Source organism: Balearica regulorum, chromosome 14 (assembly GCF_011004875.1).
Source record: "Balearica regulorum gibbericeps isolate bBalReg1 chromosome 14, bBalReg1.pri, whole genome shotgun sequence".
Taxonomy (NCBI): Eukaryota; Metazoa; Chordata; class Aves; order Gruiformes; family Gruidae; genus Balearica; species Balearica regulorum.
Window position 1 is genome coordinate 3,657,181 of NC_046197.1, and position 19,454 is coordinate 3,676,634.

At 42.0% G+C, this 19,454-nt stretch overlaps 1 protein-coding gene across 7 annotated transcripts in view; it reads right to left on the bottom strand.

The window, feature by feature from the left end:
• The window catches only part of KCNIP1 (potassium voltage-gated channel interacting protein 1), a 443,945-nt gene continuing 424,491 nt past the window's right edge, over positions 1-19,454 (bottom strand). For 5 of the 7 annotated variants that reach the window (XM_075766508.1, XM_075766509.1, XM_075766510.1 and 2 more), the window contains 6 exons: positions 14,190-14,259; positions 11,308-11,378; positions 9,027-9,134; positions 7,921-8,025; positions 7,293-7,355; positions 1-262 (listed from right to left, as the gene is read on the bottom strand). In XM_075766508.1, the coding sequence (XP_075622623.1) occupies positions 47-262; positions 7,293-7,355; positions 7,921-8,025; positions 9,027-9,134; positions 11,308-11,378; positions 14,190-14,259 (633 nt within the window). In that variant the 3' untranslated portion in view covers positions 1-46. Of the gene's footprint in view, positions 263-345; positions 5,024-7,292; positions 7,356-7,920; positions 8,026-9,026; positions 9,135-11,307; positions 11,379-14,189; positions 14,260-19,454 lie in introns of those variants that run through there. The other 2 variants (XM_075766514.1, XM_075766515.1) reach the window with 1 other exon arrangement.

A 19,454-nucleotide genomic window follows, 5' to 3' on the forward strand; every position in this document is an offset into this window, starting at 1 on the left:
AGCCACTTGAGCAAACCCGATGCTGAAAAACAAATAAAAAGCATACTCACGTGCTGGTAAGCCAGCGAATACTTTGCCTAGCAGCAGCTGGGTGCACTTCGGAGCTAGTCAGAGGCACTGACCAGGCAGCTTCAACACCCTTTTCCTTGCAGGGATAGCAAGAAGTCAGGTTTGGTGTTTTTCCCAGGGAACTGTTGTCTCTTCTGAGCAGGCTAGTGCTTCGGTGGCAGAGGTGGCTGTCCCCAGGCCGCTCGCTCCCTGTCTGCGCAGCAAAGAGCTGGCTGGGGGGAGTAGTCAGCTGGGCAACGCAACCACTTTAGGCACTGGACTGAGACCAATACCACATTTCACACAGACATCTTTATTTTCACATTTCTGCATGTATGCAAGAGAATGTTCTTTTTCCTAGGATGTGCTGGTAGACATATTATACCCTACAGAATGGACTTTAGCAATTTTTTTTTAATATATATATATGTACACACATATATATAGTCTCGCAAAATTTCTTCTGCATTTCTCCATGTGTCAGAATGGATGTTTACAACAAACCAGAGCTAAAGGGACACTGCAAGGTTTTGTTTTATTTTTCTTATCTCTAAAATAAAATAGCGCTTGCATTTTTCTTCAACTTGATTGCCTGTTCTCCTTGTTACACTTAAGCAAAAATGCTGAAGAGAAAAGACATGCCTATAAGCTTTCATTTCTTACTACTCTGAGATACTATCAGTGATGCAGGTAGAACAATTTTGAACTTTTATTTACACAAGGGCCAGACTATCAGTTAGGTGTATGTCATTGAACCAAATATAACAGCACCCCTGAATCAGTGATGCAAATAAAGAATGCAAATGTTAGACTCACAGCACAGTTCAGCAGTTTAACAGCCTCTATACAGATAGATATGTGTATAAGAGTCCTGCTTTTAAAAGTTTCCCTGTAAATTTTTAACCTGACAGTGTCCCTTAAGAAAAAAGTACATACTGGGCTTAGGAAAAGATGCCCTCCTACAGATATTTTCTTTTTATTATTAAAACCAACATTTTTAAAACCATTCAACAAAATTTAATACAAATTACTGTTGGAGAATAGCATTTGTGAAGCTATGCATTGCTGCTCCATTAAACATGGCTTTAGGTATCACTGGTTTTATTATTTGCACATTTCCTTAGGTCTTTCATGGCACTTCCATGAAGAAGAAAAAAAGGTTGTAACACTGCTGCTACCATCTTATCAGAGGTAACACGGACACAAAGATGTTTGTTCTCAACATGTGTTCACAGTCAGGCAGTGCCAAAGTTCTGCCCGCAATGCTTGAGCCTTAGGATATCCGTACCTCAGGATTATAGCTCGACTCGTGATTACTCACAATGTTGCAATGCATTCAAAGGAACAGGAAAACAAACATCGACAGTAACAGGCACAGGTTGTTTTTTTTTTTTTTTTTGCATTATCATTAATCACATTCCTATTTTTCAACAGATTGTTGCCTAAAATGCATGTTAGAAAGGCTTTTTTTAGAAAATGCTGGCATGAAGATGCAGACTAATGTTTGTAACTAATGAAAGAGTCAGACTAATGACTCAGATGTTATTTAAACATTCACAACTTTGAGAAAATTTGCACAGCTGATAGCACTGACAGATAGTCTAACTGTAACTTAGAAGCCAGCATAGTAACTACCTTCCACATACTGGCAGTAGGATCTATGATGGTATGGGATTAGAATAGCATACTATGTTTCATTTAGAAAGCTGTAGTAGTATTTGCCATAAATATTGCAAGCCCCATTCGTGAGCGATGGGAGGCTTTGCAAGTTTACAAAGGAACATTCACAGAAAACATAAAAAACAAACCCAAAGACATTTCCATGCAGAGTACGATTCTCTCACAGTCACTGGATCTCTCTCATCTGTTGGCTGGAGCACACATGCTACATACACATATGCTGCTCACGGAAAACCCAGAGGCCGCCTATGCGCTGACGCATACCAGCCTCTGGCTGCTATCAGCGGGACCAGAGAGAAGCACAGGATAATAAATGGTTTCGCAAAGGCAATGACTGTGCCACAGACAGAATTTACAATCAGAGCTATGTGAAAACACAGCTGTTGTGTGTCACTTTGCCAATCCTCCTATCTCAGCTACAATGGACTTGAAGTGGAGTAGAGAGGTAGCAACCCAGGGCTGAACATCAGGTACGCACAGATGGGGTCTGGACTCCTGCGAGACCAAAATCAAAGCTAGCTATGCCTCAAGAGCAGAATCAGGACCAGCGAGGCTTTCAGCATCTCCCTCTGCCTAACATCCCCCCTGCCCCCCGTCGTTACCAGGAGCTGAAAACTGACACTGTGGAGCAGATAAGGGGACGCCAAAACTGCAGGGTCACTAACGGTAGCCTGATTTCAGCGATGCACTTAAGCACGTACTGGAGAGTAACATCCAAATGTTTAAAGTATGTTGCCAAACTGGGGCCATGCTAAACAGAAAGTGGTTATAGCCCCTCTGACGCAGGCACTGCCCCGCCACGTGTACAGCACTTCTACTAGTGGAGACACAGAAAACATAGCTCAGGCCAAATTCGTCACAGTAACTCCAGAAATTAATTTAGCTTCAGGGACCATGGTATCATGCAACTAATAATGTTTTCTTTTGAAAAGGGTACGTTCGAAACTTTTCAGGCTCTCTGTGCCATCTCACGAGCACACGTGGAGCAACGCCGTTAGAGGAGAAGGGCACTGTGCTAGCCCAAGGCAATGCTTCTTTTCCATTGTCTTAACCATTTTTCCCTCAGCTGAAGTTGACAGCTTAGGCTGATAAAAGACAGATGCTCTTTTGGTGTGGGGAAAAAGGCAGGTTATTCATTATATTAAATTCTGTCATTTGCTAAAGTGATTGCAAGAAGAATCAGTGTAAACATTGTGCCTTATTTCAGCTACAACTGATGTCTTTATCAAGTGCCTATTAAATAAAAACTACATAGACAATACCGGACAACTGGAGGACAAGGCTGCTCTCACAGCATTGAATTACTTCTGTGAATCACAGCACATTATTGGAGTCGCTATGCTCTGTGCCATCACTAGGAAGGAATTAATTAATGGTATTTGTATGAAAGGCAATAAACAGGATAGACTAGGGTGACATTCCTGCATACATGTAACTTCCCTCACCTGAATGGCATTTTTGATGACAAGTGAGCAACTGAAAGGAATAAAGTTAAGACTACAAAGAAGTGTACGGAGGAGCACAGTAAAAGAGGAAAACGTCCCACCTTGGGGGGTTAGCGTAGCATTACACTAGTACTGATCAGACCTACTTCTATAATCAGGAATACTTCAATAGACTGAATTTTTATAAAATATAGGGGTACAGAAATGAGGCATTCTATATATTTTGTATTATAAAAAGCTTCCACTTACATCATTTTTAAAATATATCTTCACTGCTAACAGTATATTTGTAATATAGTATCTGATATAATAAAAATATATGCTTACTGGATGGGAGTGATGTAGTGCTACGGCAGCGGCTCTCCTTTCTGTGTGGTCTGAGCAGCTGGAGAAGTTGGCTGTTCCCTCCTTCCCTTGGTTTCTCAGCCATCGGCTACCTGGAGACTGCAACGGCACTCTGGTATGTCTTAAGAGTCCTCTGCAAAGAAGGCTCAGTTCCTCAGCTGACAAATAATCTACTGGGCAAAATCCAACCCTGGTGTAAATTCACTACATGATTCTTTCTGTTTTACTAATTAAAAAACCTAAACCCCGAAACCAATGCTCTATTTGGCATCAGTAAGGAAACGGGACTTGTACAAGTCATGCAACTGCCTTGTAGGAAAAAAAGGATTTTGCTATAGAAAATGTTAGATTACCCAAAGGGACATATGGGCCTGGCAGCTAAGTAAGTAGCTCCCAATTAAACTTAAAGTGGTCTTCATGGGTGCCAAGGTCTGTTTGCGGAAACACAGCTGCATCATCTGGGCCCTTTTCTGCACTAAGTAAAACTGGAAAGCTTAAATAAATCCCTAAAGTGGGCAACACTTTACTGTAACTTCCAGTGGAAAAATACAAATGTTCAAACGATGAATCTAGGAAGTGTGTGGCAAACCAAACCGAAAGGACCATAGAGCCTGACCACAGTGCTGCTGAGATGCACACTGGAGAAACAGCTGGTGTCCCACCATGTGCTGGGACTGCAGAATGTGGTTGGGACCAGAGCAGGTATTCATCTTCCTGTACCAGCCCTTATAAGCCTGTCTAGTCTTGCGAGAACTTACCGTCATTAAGCAGAATTTGTTCTGTAGTTTGAAATTTATATGTGCGACACATGTTTTGCTCCCTTCTGGCTCGCCCTGGCATGAAGGTCCTTTAGTTAACGTGTTTGGGAAAAACTCCACCAAACTCAGCATGGTGGCACCAGTGCATGTGAGAGGAAAAGCAGGATCTCTGCAGAAATGGGGATATTGGCTACACAGGCTGTCTGTTTTATGTCCTAGGTATATTTCCTGTTCATTTTTTACAGACTGCCCTGGTAGATTTGACTTTTGTCAAAGCAGATTAACAGCAAGGCATACATAAAACATTTTGCCATATGGTAGTATGGACTGAGCTTTTCACTTGCAATAGATGGCTAAGCTATTGACATGTGCTATCATATGTAAGCAAGCTTGCTAGATTAAAAGCAGGACTTGTGCCTAGCAAACAACGCTGTATATTACTCATTGAACTTCAAGCAGCAGTTCTCTCTTGTCGGGTTTTAATAAAATATTCACATGCTTCCAAAACGAAACAAAGGTCCACCGGTGTCTCCTGGGGAGAAGAGGTGGGATTGGTTGCATTCGGTTGCCATTTGGTTGGAGATGTCATACAAAATCCTCACACACGGAACATGGCTGAATTGTAAAAAGCTTTCACCCAGAAAGGAGGTCTTTGTTACACAGAAAGTCTCCGACTCCTCCAGTGCCCGCCAGACATGGTTACATCACATTCTCAAAGAGCTGTAAGGATCGCATGATATTGTCGTCCTGAAAACAATAAGACATTTTCACAAAATCAGCACCAACGAGGACGACTCGTAACTTTGCATGGCACAGGGGGGCTCTGCAGCTGCTACTGCAGGCAACAGCCTTGCTTTCATAATGCTTTTCATCCTCCATGAGCTAGAATTGATTCAGTGACCAGGTCCTGATTCAGCAAAGCAGTCATCTCTTACTTTGGCACCTTAGTTGGTCTGAGGCATGCAAGCACAGGATCTTCTCAGAAGCTTGACATTCAGCATGGACTGTGTTTTATTGAAGAAAACCAGACACCAGCATTGAGCTGATGACTGTACTGAATCCTCAGACTTCAGTGCACAACTGCATTTCATTGATCCTGAATGTGCAAATAAGCACTTAGCTAATATGCTTCAAAAGTCCCAGTGAAATTGCAGGTTTTGAACTGCTAAGCAAGCTGCCTCAAAGGACTATTTCATCCCAGAAATACTACCAGCTCAAACCCAAAATACATGCAATCTCAGCCTCTCCAAGGTTCCTAGATACAAATGAGAAAGTTTGGGACACACAAGGGAAATCCTGGACTGTATCTCATGAAGTCTCAAAATTGTACTTCAAGGTAAATAACCAGAGTAATATTCAAAACCATAATGATGATTCCTTCTCCCCCTCCAGGAATTCAGTTGTTCCAAAAGTTAGAGTAACTGTTTGCCTGTAACATGAAAATAATTTTCCAAATTTTCCACATTGAGCAACTTAAGAGATCTATTGCATCTCACTCCTCTACCTTATTTTGAGGCTGCATCCATCTATCTCACTTCTAACACAGTCTGGTGGGTACTAGTATAAGGTATCGCCTTGCACAGGAAACCAATCATCCTCTCCAAAGCAACGCTAGGAGTTCACTGCCCATGAGCCATATCCTCAGAAACGGCAGAGGTAAGCACTACAGTGCACTTCCGTTTCTTTTTCATAAAGAAAAAAACATCTTAGTGCCGCAGGGCTCATTCCTATCTGCCAGGAAACCACACATGACAGTGCATCAGACTGTACAGCTCCTAGTGCAAGTATGCCAGCAGAAGGAACCAAACCCAAACTAGGAAGAGCATTAAACAAACAGTTTAAAGTAAAGCTGTTTCAATACTGAGACCACTAACCATGTACCTGCATCTGAAGGCAAATTATGAATATGAAGAATAATACACAACAATACACAAATGATCAAATTAAAGATGAAGCCAAAAATAAGCTAAGCAATCAGGAGGCACCAAGAAGTAACTGAAAAAAATTAGCCTTGTATTATGCATCTGCTAACAAGGATTTTGCCACCTGAAGTCCCTGACTGAGCAGTAATCTGTATGTTGCCAGAGCCAGATTTAACACAGAAACAGCGGGAAGCCAGCCCAGCCCTCCACAGTGAGCATCTGCCCATTGCTCAGGTACAGAAGAGCTGTCTGACTGCAGAACAGGAAAGACTTTTCCAGGGAAAATAAAATACACAGGAGGGCTGGTACGGAATTATTTGCACCAATGTAAACTTTCTAAAAATGCAGAGATGGTTATTGTTCTGATTAAATATTAGAGATATCTCTGAGCAAACATTCACACAATTACAAGCTAAGACAACAGACACCTGGCCAACTGCATGTTAATGCAGATACTTGTCTTTGTACCAGTGCTAAAAATACCAGCAAGTATTTGTTACAGCCAACCTAATGTATGGAATTTGCAAGAGGGAGCTTATTTCCAAAAGAGGGGGAAAAAAAAATAAAAATCATTGCTATGATGACAGCATTTGCTTTTAATCTTTGACTATGAAAACATCAACTGGTTTTATAACTCAGGTTTTATAACTACAAGATTTTTAGAGACTTCAGTTCTGGGCAGTTCCAGCAATGTGGTACCTGCTAATGACATCCAGGGGCAGCACACAGAGACGGTATCAGCCTCTTAAAAACAAGAAACAAAAAAATCCCATCAACAACTAAGGAAGGTTAAGGGCATTATGAGCTTTCTCTGGAGTTATGTGCTCATCTACAGAATCAGGTACTGCAGTTCACTCAGGAAAATAAAAGCACTGGAAATGAAGAAGTCCTCTCCCTTGATTTGCCTGACCCTACTTTCCTATTCAGTCACAGACCACCACCAGAAACTCAATTGTGAAGCTGTTTTTTTTCACAGAGCAAAGGAAACCTGGGATCTTGAGCAGCATCTTGTTTCAAATGGAGTTTGTCCAAAGGGAAAGCAAATGCTGTGGCATGAGCTAAACCTTTCATCACAGTTTTAATTTTGTCCTTACCTCCTGACACGATTCAATAAACTCATCTAAAGTTACAACACCATCTTTGTTTTTATCCATTTTCTGCAAAATAAAATAATAAAAAAAATTTGTTTCCATAGGTAACACTACAGTTATAGTATAATATCTTATTTGATGCAACCTGAATAAATCTAGGACACTTTAAAAGCTTAGATTACAGACTCAGTGTCATTGGATAAATCTGCCAGCTGCTAAGGACTTGTTTACTCTGGTATTTGGAGCACTTTTGGGGTCATTTCCAACTATTCATTCTTTGATATACACAGCAACCTCTGCCCTTACTACATTATTTATTTATTCACTGCCTCACCAACCAGCACCCGTATTCCTGTATCTCTTTGGGAGCAGTTGAGAGAAGCAGCACAGAAGTGCTGCAACACATCCAGAGTCTTCAGGCTTGCTGGATATGGCACATCCCAATGCAAAGGGTTCAGCTAAGAGACAAATGGGATACCTTGGAGTCAGGAAATCAGCTGATGCTGTAGTGTTAGGATTTATTTTGGAATATATAGTGGGGCACAGGACTGAACTTGGGGCTAACCTTACAGTAAAGTGTATTAGTGCATAGCTCAAGTGGTAAGAAAAACACATTAAAAAAATCAAGTACCTGAAAGAATATTTCTACGTGCTGCCTTGGAGCATCTTCCTTGAGCACTGGATACGTGTACTTTCCCATCATATCATAAATTGCCTTTACGATATCCATCATTTCCTGCAGTAGTTGCACACCAGCACAAACACAAAAGTGGAATTAATAGAAATGATAGCGCATTTCTTTCTTTTACTACCCTTTTCTTCACCCTCCTTCTCCCATTACAAAACAGCACAGAGAACTATACATGTGCATGAAGACTGAAGTATTGTCACATACAAGTTCATCTATAAAAACCAAAGAACTTCTTTCTGACTATGCCATGACTGCCACAGCCACATTGGAGGTGCCTGCAGTGCTCACTTCCCTCCTCGGGCCAGGCAGCATTGCAGGACATGTGCTCTGCCATGGCAGCTGCTGGGGATGGTGCTGGGCTGCAAGCAGCGTGCTCGGTCCTGAGCACTGCAGCACCAACCCTGTCCCAGAGCCTCCTCTGGGGCCAGGGGCCTGTGTGGCAGTCACTGGGAACACAGCTCTTCTCCACACCTTGCACAAACTGCCACACAATTCCATGAGTAGCAGTAACCACGAACCCTCAAAGTACACACAATAGTTTTGAAAAGATAGACCAAGATGTATTTGCAAAATATTCAGGTTACCATGCTCAAAACCAAGGCTTCCCACAAAGGCAACAAGCAATATCGGATAAGAAGATAAAACCAGATGATAATGTGGGATTTGGGAGTGGAGCTGGGGGCTTGTAGTGCTTCAGGTGAACGCGCACCATACCTCCCAGTGCAGCCAGAAACCCCTTGCTCCTCAGTCACCAAGTAGCTATTGTCACCATTGCCCTCCCCTTCGCAAAGGTTACGGTGCTCATAGCTGTAACTAGGATTTTGCTTCTGGCTAAACCAATCCATTAAAGGCATTATAATATAGGAAAATATGTCTAGAAAATCCTGCAATATAAAATCACTGTGCACTTTACCCAGACACAGATAAATGCTCAAGTCCGGTCTGATTTGCATTTAATTAGCTGCATGCAAAATTAATTGTGCTCTGCAACAGAAACCAGTCAGCTCTCATCAGAAATCGACCACATTTGTCAAAAACAGCCTCACCTCCTTGTTTATATAGCCATCCTTATTTATGTCGTACAGATTAAACGTCCATCTTAGCTTTTCATGAACAGTTCCCCGCAAGAGAATGGACAATGCCATCACAAAATCCTGGTTTAAGGTAGAGAGAGAAATGTGAATTTTCAGAACATCCTCTTCTAAGTCACCTGCCAGTCAAAAGACTTAGCTTTTTAGGATAGAGCATATGGTTATCAATCTCTTCTGACTGCTTTTTCCGAAAATATGTCCTCTCTGACCAAAATCAATGGACATAGCATCTGCTAAGATGATCCGAGTACTGTCATGCTAATAAATGTGTATGGGGTAACCACAAAAATCAGAAAAGCCCTCAAGTACTCAACTGCAGCCACCGTAAAGACCGAGCTTATGATATGGGTTAGGCAGCTTAGCAAGACTGGAATGGTAGGAAGACCTAACGGGTGCTGCAGCCTTAAACCCTCCTGAGTCCTGGGGCAAGTGGTGTGAAAATGGCATGGGCTTAATAGCAGATCCAGTCCAAGTCAGGCAGATTTAGATCCTAAAGTCAATAGGACAGTGGCTGCTCTGGCTCCTCGGACTTGCCAGGAACAGCACAGTATGCTCAAGGCCAGAAGCTGGGACACCTTCCTTGCTATCCATCCAAATGTATCATGCTCTAAACTCTAAATACTGCATGAACATAAGTATGGCAAAATGCATGTCTGGTTTGTAAGAGCACCATGAGATGCTCCAGTGGCAATTTCCCTCCTAGAAACAGTCTGTTGCAAGGAGTCGTCACTCAGACTGCCGCCTGGTTAAACACAGCTGGACTCTTAACTGCAGCAGTGGAAGTCGATGCTTTCTTACCCCCAGATCTAGGGCGCTAGTGAAGGAGGAGGTGGAAAAATCCAGTATTTTCTGTGTCTACTTAGAGAGAAGAAATCTCAAACCCCTCTAACAGAGGGAGCCTCAGGTTTTGTTCTCTGGCAAAATCTGTCTGACTTGACCAGATGCGATTCCTACCACTAATTACTCAGTCTGGGACACAGCATTTTAATTGTGTTTTTTGTTTACAGTAAAAAGTTATTGCTTCCAATAACTTTGATTTATTGTTTATACTGCACAGCGGCTCGGGCATCGTAAGTAGCATCACTACAGGGATTTATTAGTACAGGCAGAGCTTCAAGCTAACAGAGCTATACAGCTCCTGATACCTCACTTAATGTACTTAGTCCTTCCTATGTTATCTCCATTAGCTCTGCATGGGGCAGTGCATCACTTCTAAGAAACCTTTGCTCCTTTTTCCCAAGGCTCAGAGGAATGTGAATTTGCTGAACGACAGAAAAAAAGAGGACAAAACACTTATGTTTGACAACCACTAAAGAGACAGGTTTGCCAGGAAGGAAAGCTCAGCGCTTTTTTTTTTTAATAAATACTTATCTAAGCATTTTGCTGTGTCTCAGACTGGTTAGGTTTCTGGAGGTCTCTAACTACTGAGTGGCCACCATATGCAAAACTCCCACTACAAACGCACAAACGCACACATATACATATGGTAACATTCCCATTTTACATTTGGTAAGTGAACTAATTTCTCAGTCTTACCTGCAAATTACTGGAATTCTTAGCCATTTGATGGCAAAAGGAAGACTGCCTATGATTTCTAGTTTTATGATTACAGTAAACGGTCTTCAAAATTACGAAGTTCATCCTCCGCAGGGCTATGACTTAACATAGCCCTTTGCTGCACTACAACTATGTGTGTGAGCTTGAAGAATGGCTATTTGTAGCCACAGCAACAAGCCTTTTAGTTAAAGGGTGGATTTGGTTTCCCTAGGAACGACGTACCTGAGATGCTTGTTCAATACATCAAATAAGCTAAAAAACCTCCATATTCCAAGAACATACAAATATAACCCTGCAATGCGTGATGACTGGAGACGACACACAATGTCACTGGCTTTTCTTCGACATCCAAATTATCTCTGCAAATCACTGGACAGGACCTGTCCAAATCACTGGACGGGACCTGTCCTTGACCTCTCCTCTCTGCTACATAATTCTCTGCACTTTCTCCCTGTGGTACTGAATAATGTGATCTATATGTTTCTTTAGTGAAAAGAAACATGCAACTCCATCTGCATAAACTAAAGTGAACCAGATTTTAAAATATCAACTAATTTTAGACTGAAACCTCTAACCCACAATCCAACAAGTCCTATTAGTTTACAATGAAGTATGGCTGAAGAAGCCTAAAAACACAAAACTGAGAAAAAGGCAACAAAGGAGGATGCAAAACCATTACCTCAAACTTCACTGAGCCATTTTGTGCAGTGTCAAATGCGTTAAAGAGATAATGTGCATACATGCTAGCATCTGAAAAACACAAAGGGCACCGATTGGTACAACAGTTCATTATACACTAAGGGCTCTAAACAACATTCGTGACTTTATTTTCCTTTTGTATAAAACCCAACCTCGTAGCACCGCCAGATACTCTATGAACTACTAAGCATTAACATTGATTTGCATACTCCCCACACCCTCCCTTAACACAGCCTTGAAATGTAAAAGCTTTTATTACCCTAGAAACGATCATGATTATGGGGCTGTATTTGAAAGAATGAGCAAAAAAAACCCCTCCCAAGAGTGTCTCTGGGGCAAATGGATTATCAGCCCTGGTGGGCAATGCAGCAAAAGCACCAAGGAATGATTGCAGCATGTGTGCTTCCTTCCTCTACCTTTTGCTTTATGTGAGATACAGCAGAAATCCCCAGGGACTGGCCAGCTTCAGAAGGGTCCAGTTCCAATAACTTGAGTTTGGCCCATGACTATTAAAGAGCAATCTCATCCAAGACATTTTTTCATCCTTTCGAATCTTAAACTGCTGGTTTTAGAAATTTTATTGAGAAGAACAGTTTCTATGGCCACATGAAGGATGGCTGTTAACTGGGAAAAACAGTAATGGTATGCAGAAAAAAAATCAAATAGGTGTACAACCTTCACTGGCCAGTTCTCTGCTCTGGAAGCAATTCACATTGCTCTCTGTATTCCTAGAGCCCAGCTTTTCAAGATGGAAGAAACTGACATCAAATTCCCTTAATTATTTCATTGCTATTCTAGCAGCTACACACTTTTTTGTCTCTTCTATTCTTTGCCTCTAGCACACAGCATTAGCCAAGCCTGAGTCTTCATACCCAATGTATGAGTATTCAGGTGAAGCCTGGTGCCCTGTGCTATGCAGGCTGTCAGGTGGAATGACCCAGCATCTCTTTATTCTGATCTCTATGAAATGATTAAATATTTTCACATTATTCAAATCCAGAAAAGTGTAACTGTGTGCAGAAAAATCAAATACTTAAGTTACTGTTACTGTCATCCATAAGGATAGAATACATTGGACTGTAGAGGGGGGAAAACATCTACTGCATTTTTAAGAGAAGGATTCTAAAATAAAATAGCTCCAGAAGAAAACCATAGAATTACTTATGGGACAGTCCTGCTAAAAACTAATTAAGCTAAACTAAACAACGAACTAAACATATTAAACTAGAGGTCTCATTTCAGTACGGTATGATGTACATTAAGAAATACTAGATCACTAGTATCATTTGATGACAGATTACCAAAAATGAAAACCTGTCAAGGATAGGAGCCCTACATAACAAAAATATCACAAGCCTGAAATGACAGTGCACAAAGTTTTTGTAATTCAGAGCTACTTTACCACCTCTGGGATGTACAAGTTTATCTGTACAGAAAGCCGTAAAAGTGAAAAAATCTCTGAGGAATCTGAAATCTCATAATTTATGTTGCTAAGGTTACACAAACAGTTTGGAAACCAAGTGAAAGAAAACACTGTAAAATATGAAGTCACATCTGCTGTTAAACTGATTTATTATTAAGCATGGTTGTACTACCATTATAATTAACCAAGAGAGAACCACATTTCAAGGGAATGTGACACAGAAAAAAGAAAAGGCAAGTCTCTCTCAACCTCAGTAGAGAGGAAAAAAGTTATCTACCCATGAATAGACGACGTTTCTGTGCCTGATTGTTTTTCACACAGGGGAATGAAGGAGTCACCCAAAGTGTGTCACTTAAAGGAGTTAGTGCAGTTACTGGGGGTAACTGGAGTTCCTTGGACTTGAAATAGATCCAGAAATACATTAAGATTATAAGCACTTAATTTTTTGCATAATTGTTAAAAAAAAGTAAATCGAATGGTTTCTTTTTATAACAGAAACAAAAGCAGCAACAATAGGAAATCGTCAAGTCCATACTGAAATTTAATGTGAACTTTTTATGGGTGTACGTCTTTGAGGTCACATACATTGTTAAACACAAGCATGACATGTTTTAAAGTAAAGGCACACACACACATTCTTGCAGAAACTTCAGTCATCATCCTACAATGAGTGTACTCTGCAACTACTACAGAGTAGAATATATTTGGAAAGCCTCAAATACTGAATCTTTTACTAAAAAGCCATGTGAACCCCTGACTCACTTCTTTCAGTTTGAGAACAGTATCCCCACAGAATGTGCTCAGTTAGAAGAATATATAGATTCTTGATGTTTTAAAAAGGCAAGAAAATACATTGAGAGGTTTAATACAATACTTTAATATTCCAATACATGACATGATCCTGTCTTAATTAGTCACACAAACACCAAAAATGATCATTTCAGGTAGCTAGGTGTCCACACATCAACTTGGAACTACTTTAACTATTTCAGGGAGGTTTTGATTAATTTTCAGGCCAAAATGAAGTCTGGGACTCTTGCGTGCTAGATCCAACATGCACAGCAGTCCAACAGCAGGGAAGTAAACACACACTGAGGAGAAGTGATTTAGCTTTCTGTCATCCAGAAAGTCAGGACAGGAAAAAAAGCATCAATCCCCAGTTTTTTTATCTTAGTGCACTGTTTAGGGAGAATAAAGGGCTGACAACTAGTGGCAATCTTTAATGTGGGATTGTCTATATTCTTGTGAAATAACTGTTCAAAGGGTGAAACTTAATTTTATTACCTTGCTGCTTGTGTTTCTGTTTAAGATCCTGCAAAGCTTAAGCTCAGCTCACATCTCTCACACAGATTATCTGAAGGAGTTTTGCAGCCAGCTGGCAGTAATGAATGTTAAGGCATGCTACAATAAACCTGACAGACGCAAAGTACTCTGCTTACCTCCATGAGGAAAAAACTGTGCATAGATCTGTTTGAATGTCTCTTCATTAACAACCCCACTAGGACATTCCTGTTGGAAAACCAAAAAAGAAAAAAAAAAATCAAGAAAAAAACCCTGCTCTGTAAAGGTTCATTTGCAAAACTCTACAAGCCCAAAGAGAGCAATTAAACAAATCACATTCCTGTTCTCACAGTGCTCTGGATGCACAGGCTGTGCAGCTGAAGAAATTAAAATAATTCAGACTGCAATTTCATCTTAAGTATCTCATAGACTTGGTTCACCATTATTAACATTTCTAACAGTGTTTTCAGCAGTGTTTAATTGCTGTTTTATAGGACAACCTAGAAAGGCAGTTCATGCCTTCTATCATACGAAGCTTTCATCTAATAATTACAAATAATGTTAGTGCCAGCTAACACTTCCCTGTCCGATGCCTCCACATACATGAATTCATTAATCCTCAGCAGAAGACTGCAGCCATATACCTGACACCAGCTCCATGGAGGCTAACAGTACATACTGTACTCGTAAGTCCTTACAAACAAGCATTAGTATTAGGCTGAAAAAGATTAGATCATTTTTAACCTGCTTATCTGCTGAGTCTATCATAAACTTCTAAGGAGCCAGACTGTGCCCATGCCAATTTTCTAACCTGGCAACCTGTGGGACGATTTTATTTTTAAGCTCTAGTACTAGAATGTAAGGCCTGTCATTTCACTTTTGGCTGCTTCGAATAAGGGCAGACACTTAGGAAAAGGGTGGCAGGTTTTCTGCCCTGAAATTCCTGACCTACTAACTAGCCCCATGGGGCAGCATTCAGGAGGGAAAAGGGGATCCCTGCCTGGAGGGCTTACGCTTGCTCTGCTACAGCCGAGCAAAATCCAAGCTGTTATGGCAGTTTGGGGCAGGAGATGCTCCCTGGGTGTGTTCATAGACAGCACCTGTGAAAAGGGATGCATGGCATGTATGAGGAGCTGAGCCCCCAGGTGCTTTACTCTGTAAGTGATAGCTGAACTGAGGTCCTCAGATCTTACCCAGCAGGATGCGGGACCACAAGCAGTGGAAGAGATGGGTGAAAAACAGTACAAGACCTGTCTCCATTTTGTAAATCCTGTTTCCTTACTCTCAACTCTTTTTTTCAACTTAAATTACTTGGACAATTCAAGAAAAATTCAAGAGCAAATTTAGCTTTACTACAGTGCTTTACCACCCCACCCCCCCAGCTCAGTGCTGTTACAACATACATTCACGTATCACAGAAAGCTTTGGGCACTACCATCTACGTAAAGTTTTCAATTATATAAAGTATTTTCAAGTTGATGCCACTCTTTCCACAGATTTGCCTATCAACTAATTTTGAAAACTAACACAGAGCAAAACAATAAAATAACCATGGCACTGATCCTTTTTCACAGAATTACAGATACAGAAAAGTCAGCTTTCTCCCACATTCAGAAATACCAATGGGCAGAGACACCACGGGTCTGTCCCCTGCTGCAGCAATTTAAATTCCACAGCCCCAGCTGAGGCAGTGTGTCATATGGAGGGAAGGGGAGCAAGAGCACTGCCACTCCCAGTAGGACATGCTGAAGATGGATTATCTGAGTAGGTTAACTCAGAGTCTCTCACAAAACTGGTGCGTATATCTTAGTTTGATACTTATGATTAAGCTGAACACCAGATTTGGGATCAAGAAAGTTTGTCAGTTACTGGCAGCATACTCACTCCATGCATTCCTCTTTCTGTTTCACATTATGATTGCCATCTCATTTTAATACAGGTTCTTCATCAAGGAGTTTCACAGATCTGTAACCCTCTGCACAAGGAATTATCAATTTTTGAAACCTAACTCCTACTACCTTGCCCGATAGCCCTGAATTCCCAGAGAGAGAGAGAGAACACAAACACAAACAGTTCATCCTGATGCTTTTTCTACCTGCCACTTGTGATTTTGTACATCTTCCCTTTGTTATCTCTTTTCCAGGTCGAAGCATCCCACCCTCAGAAGCATGGAAGGCATTCGGCATCCTTTAACCATCCTTTCTCTGCATCTTTCTGTTTCCCATACCCTTTTTGAGACAGCACCTCAGGACTGCAAGCCATGTTCAAGACGCCAGTACACCCTTCATTTGTCCTGCAGCATAGAGGTGTTCTCTCCCTGTTTCTCTGTTCTTTCCCTAATAAATCCCAATTGGAATTACTGGAGAAATGGGATGGAAACAGTTTTTCAGATATTTTCAATAATGCTAAGGCTAATCCAGTCTACTGACTAAACCTGGCTCATTTTCAGGTAGCATATCATATTTTCCTCCTGGACTTACCTTCTAAAGTAATGGAAATTAATTTAAGAGTTCATTCTTCTGCACTAACACATCTAGAAGGGCCATGCCTCTGTGCAGACTGAGATGTTGTGGTAACACAAGCAAGCTTGGGGATGAACAGAAATTAGTTCCAAAGTACAGAGCTGCACAGCCTTTACATCCAAACACACTGCTGCCACGTTACACTGGAATATGCCTGCTATACCATATGATGCTCTTGGGGTGGAACTCCTCCTAAACTCCCTATAAGTCTGTGCTTGGCATGGACTTCATTAAAGAGCAGGCTTAGGAGTGTGTTTCATGACCCTAGGTAGGTTTGCAAAGCCAGGCAGATGCCAGTACTGCTATAGTTACTCACAACTTGCAGCCTGGAGCTCCCGTAGATGCACACACTCACTGTGTGTTACACCTCACTCTGCAGATTCAAGACAGACACATGCTTATTTGGGTAGCATTACAGGTTGTTGAATTTGAGATGAGTAAACTTAGGAAGTCTAAGAAAATCCCTTTGAATTGGTGACACAAAAAGCTGGAGGAAGATTCAAGTCTATGCCTTATTTATTGATGAGTTCTTTAGATACCTTTTAAGAACAAAAAGGACTTTGACAAGAAATTCTTCCATCATAAAAAGCCCATAAAGGCAAAAAGGCATTTTTTTCAAGCCTCTGATCTGCCAGCATCACCTGCTACTGACATGCATTCACTACCCACGGAAAAAAGGACAGAACGAACAAGAGAAATCACTTCATCCTGTGCAAGTCACAGAAGGAAAGCAAGGCGGAGTACTTCAGGTGACATCAGAGGCAGTTCCTTAATCACATAGCTGTTCGCTATTGAAATTAGGGTGATTAGATCTGAGTTCCTTCCTCCAATTCAGAAGAAATCCTGCTGTCTTCTACTCACTATTTGGGTAGAAAACCATCAGTGATTTGGGAGAGATTTGAGCTAAATAAAGGATAATTTGTTGCTTGAAAAGCCCTGAAATTATCTTTTACTTTATGTCTTTATGTCCTAACAACTGTCCTCCCACTGGTTACGTTTAAGTGTCCCAAATAAAACCCAAACCTGGCACTGTGGTCTTGACCTCAGCGGGGCCACCCCTTCTCCAGCATCAGTGTTCAAACGCTTGTTCGAGAGCAAGGGGATGAAAAGACCAACTGGGCTATCTAAAAACAGTGGCTGCAGGACCAGACCTTAGTTTTTCATTTACAGACAAAACTAACAAAGCTTTCTAATTCTATGTGGCAAAATTCCTGGTTAGATGAGTAGCCTCAAAACATTCCAAAGCTCCTAATAAAACAGCCATTGCCTAGTTTCTTTGTCATGAGAAAAATGTTTACTTTTTTCATCTATTTGTGCCACTTCTAATAAGCTAGAAATCATTAAAAGAAGAATAATTAATAGAAGGTAATAGCCACCATAAAAGCATTCTCCTAAACCTTGTAATTTAACATACATTAAATAAATAATCTGATATTTATTTATGGTATCTTTTAAATCATAGATCAGACTAAGCATCTGTGTTGGGTTTGCGTGGCAAGGTTTTGGTAGCGGGGGGGGGGGGGGGGGGGGGGGGGGCTACAGGGGTGGCTTCTGTGAGAAGCTGCTAGAAGCTTCCCCTGTGTCTGACAGAGCCAATGCCAGCCGGCTCCAAGACGGACCTGCCGCTGGCCAAGGCCAAGCCCATCAGCGCCTCTGTGATAACATATTTAAGAAGGGAAAAAAACCCAACCCAGTTAGAGCTTTTGCAGCTGCAGAGAGGAGTGAGAAGATGTAAGAAACTCTGCAGACACCCAGGTCAGTGCAGAAGGAGGGGCAGGAGGTGCTCCAGGCGCCGGAGCAGAGATTCCCCTGCAGCCCGTGGTGAAGACCATGGTGAAGCAGGCTGTTCCCCTGCAGCCCATGGAGGGAGGATGAGGGGGTGTAGAGATTCCACCTGCAGCCCGTGGAGGACCCCACACCAGAGCAGGTGGAGGCACCTGAAGGAGGCTGTGACCCTGTGGGAAGCCCATGCTGGAGCAAGCTCCTGGCAGGACCTGTGGATCCGTGGAGAGAGGAGCCCACGCCAGAGCAGGCTTGCTGACAGGACTTGTGACCCTGTGGGGGACCCCACGCTGGAGCAGTTTGCTCCTGAAGGTCTGCACCCCGTGGGAGAGACCCATGCTGGAGCAGTTTGTGAAGGACTGTAGCCTGTGGGAGAGACTCATGTTGGAGCAGTTGGTGAAGGACTGTCTCCTGTGAGAGGGACCCCACGCTGGAGCAGGGGAACGATGAGAGGAGTGCTCCCCCTGAGGATGAAGAAGCAGCAGAAACACCGTGTGATGAACTGACCGTAACCCCCATTCCTCAGTGGCACAGGGGGGCGGAGGTTGAAGCCAGGAGTGAAGCTGAGCCCAGGAAGATGGGAGGGGTGGGGGGAGGTGTTTTAAGATTTGATTTTATTTCTCATTCCTCTACTCTGTTTTGCCTAGTAATAAATTAGATGAATTCCCTCTCTAAGTTCGGTCTGTTTTGCTCGTGACGATAATTAGTGAGTGATCTCTCCCTGTCCTTATCTCGACCCACAAGCTTTTCGTTGCACCTTTTCTCCCCTGTCTAATGAAGGAGGGGAGTGATGGAGCAGCTCTGGGGGGCACCTGGCTCTCAGCTAGGGTGAACCCACCACAGTATCCTATCAACAGCCATTCTTGGGTAGAAATTTTCTCCTTGGTCACTGGAGTGCTGCTGCTCCAAGACCCACTCTGGGCCTTTGCAGAACTTCAGAGTATTTGACCAAATCGTCATTCTTTTTAAAACCAAGCCTAGCACAGCACCCAACCATGCTTTTCAGCATAGCGCTACTGGCCAAACACACTGTTTCTTTTTTTCATCTTGATAAATACAACTATTATCTTCACTAAGCTTCACATGCTTAAAGATAGCTTATAAGTTTAGGGGCTGATC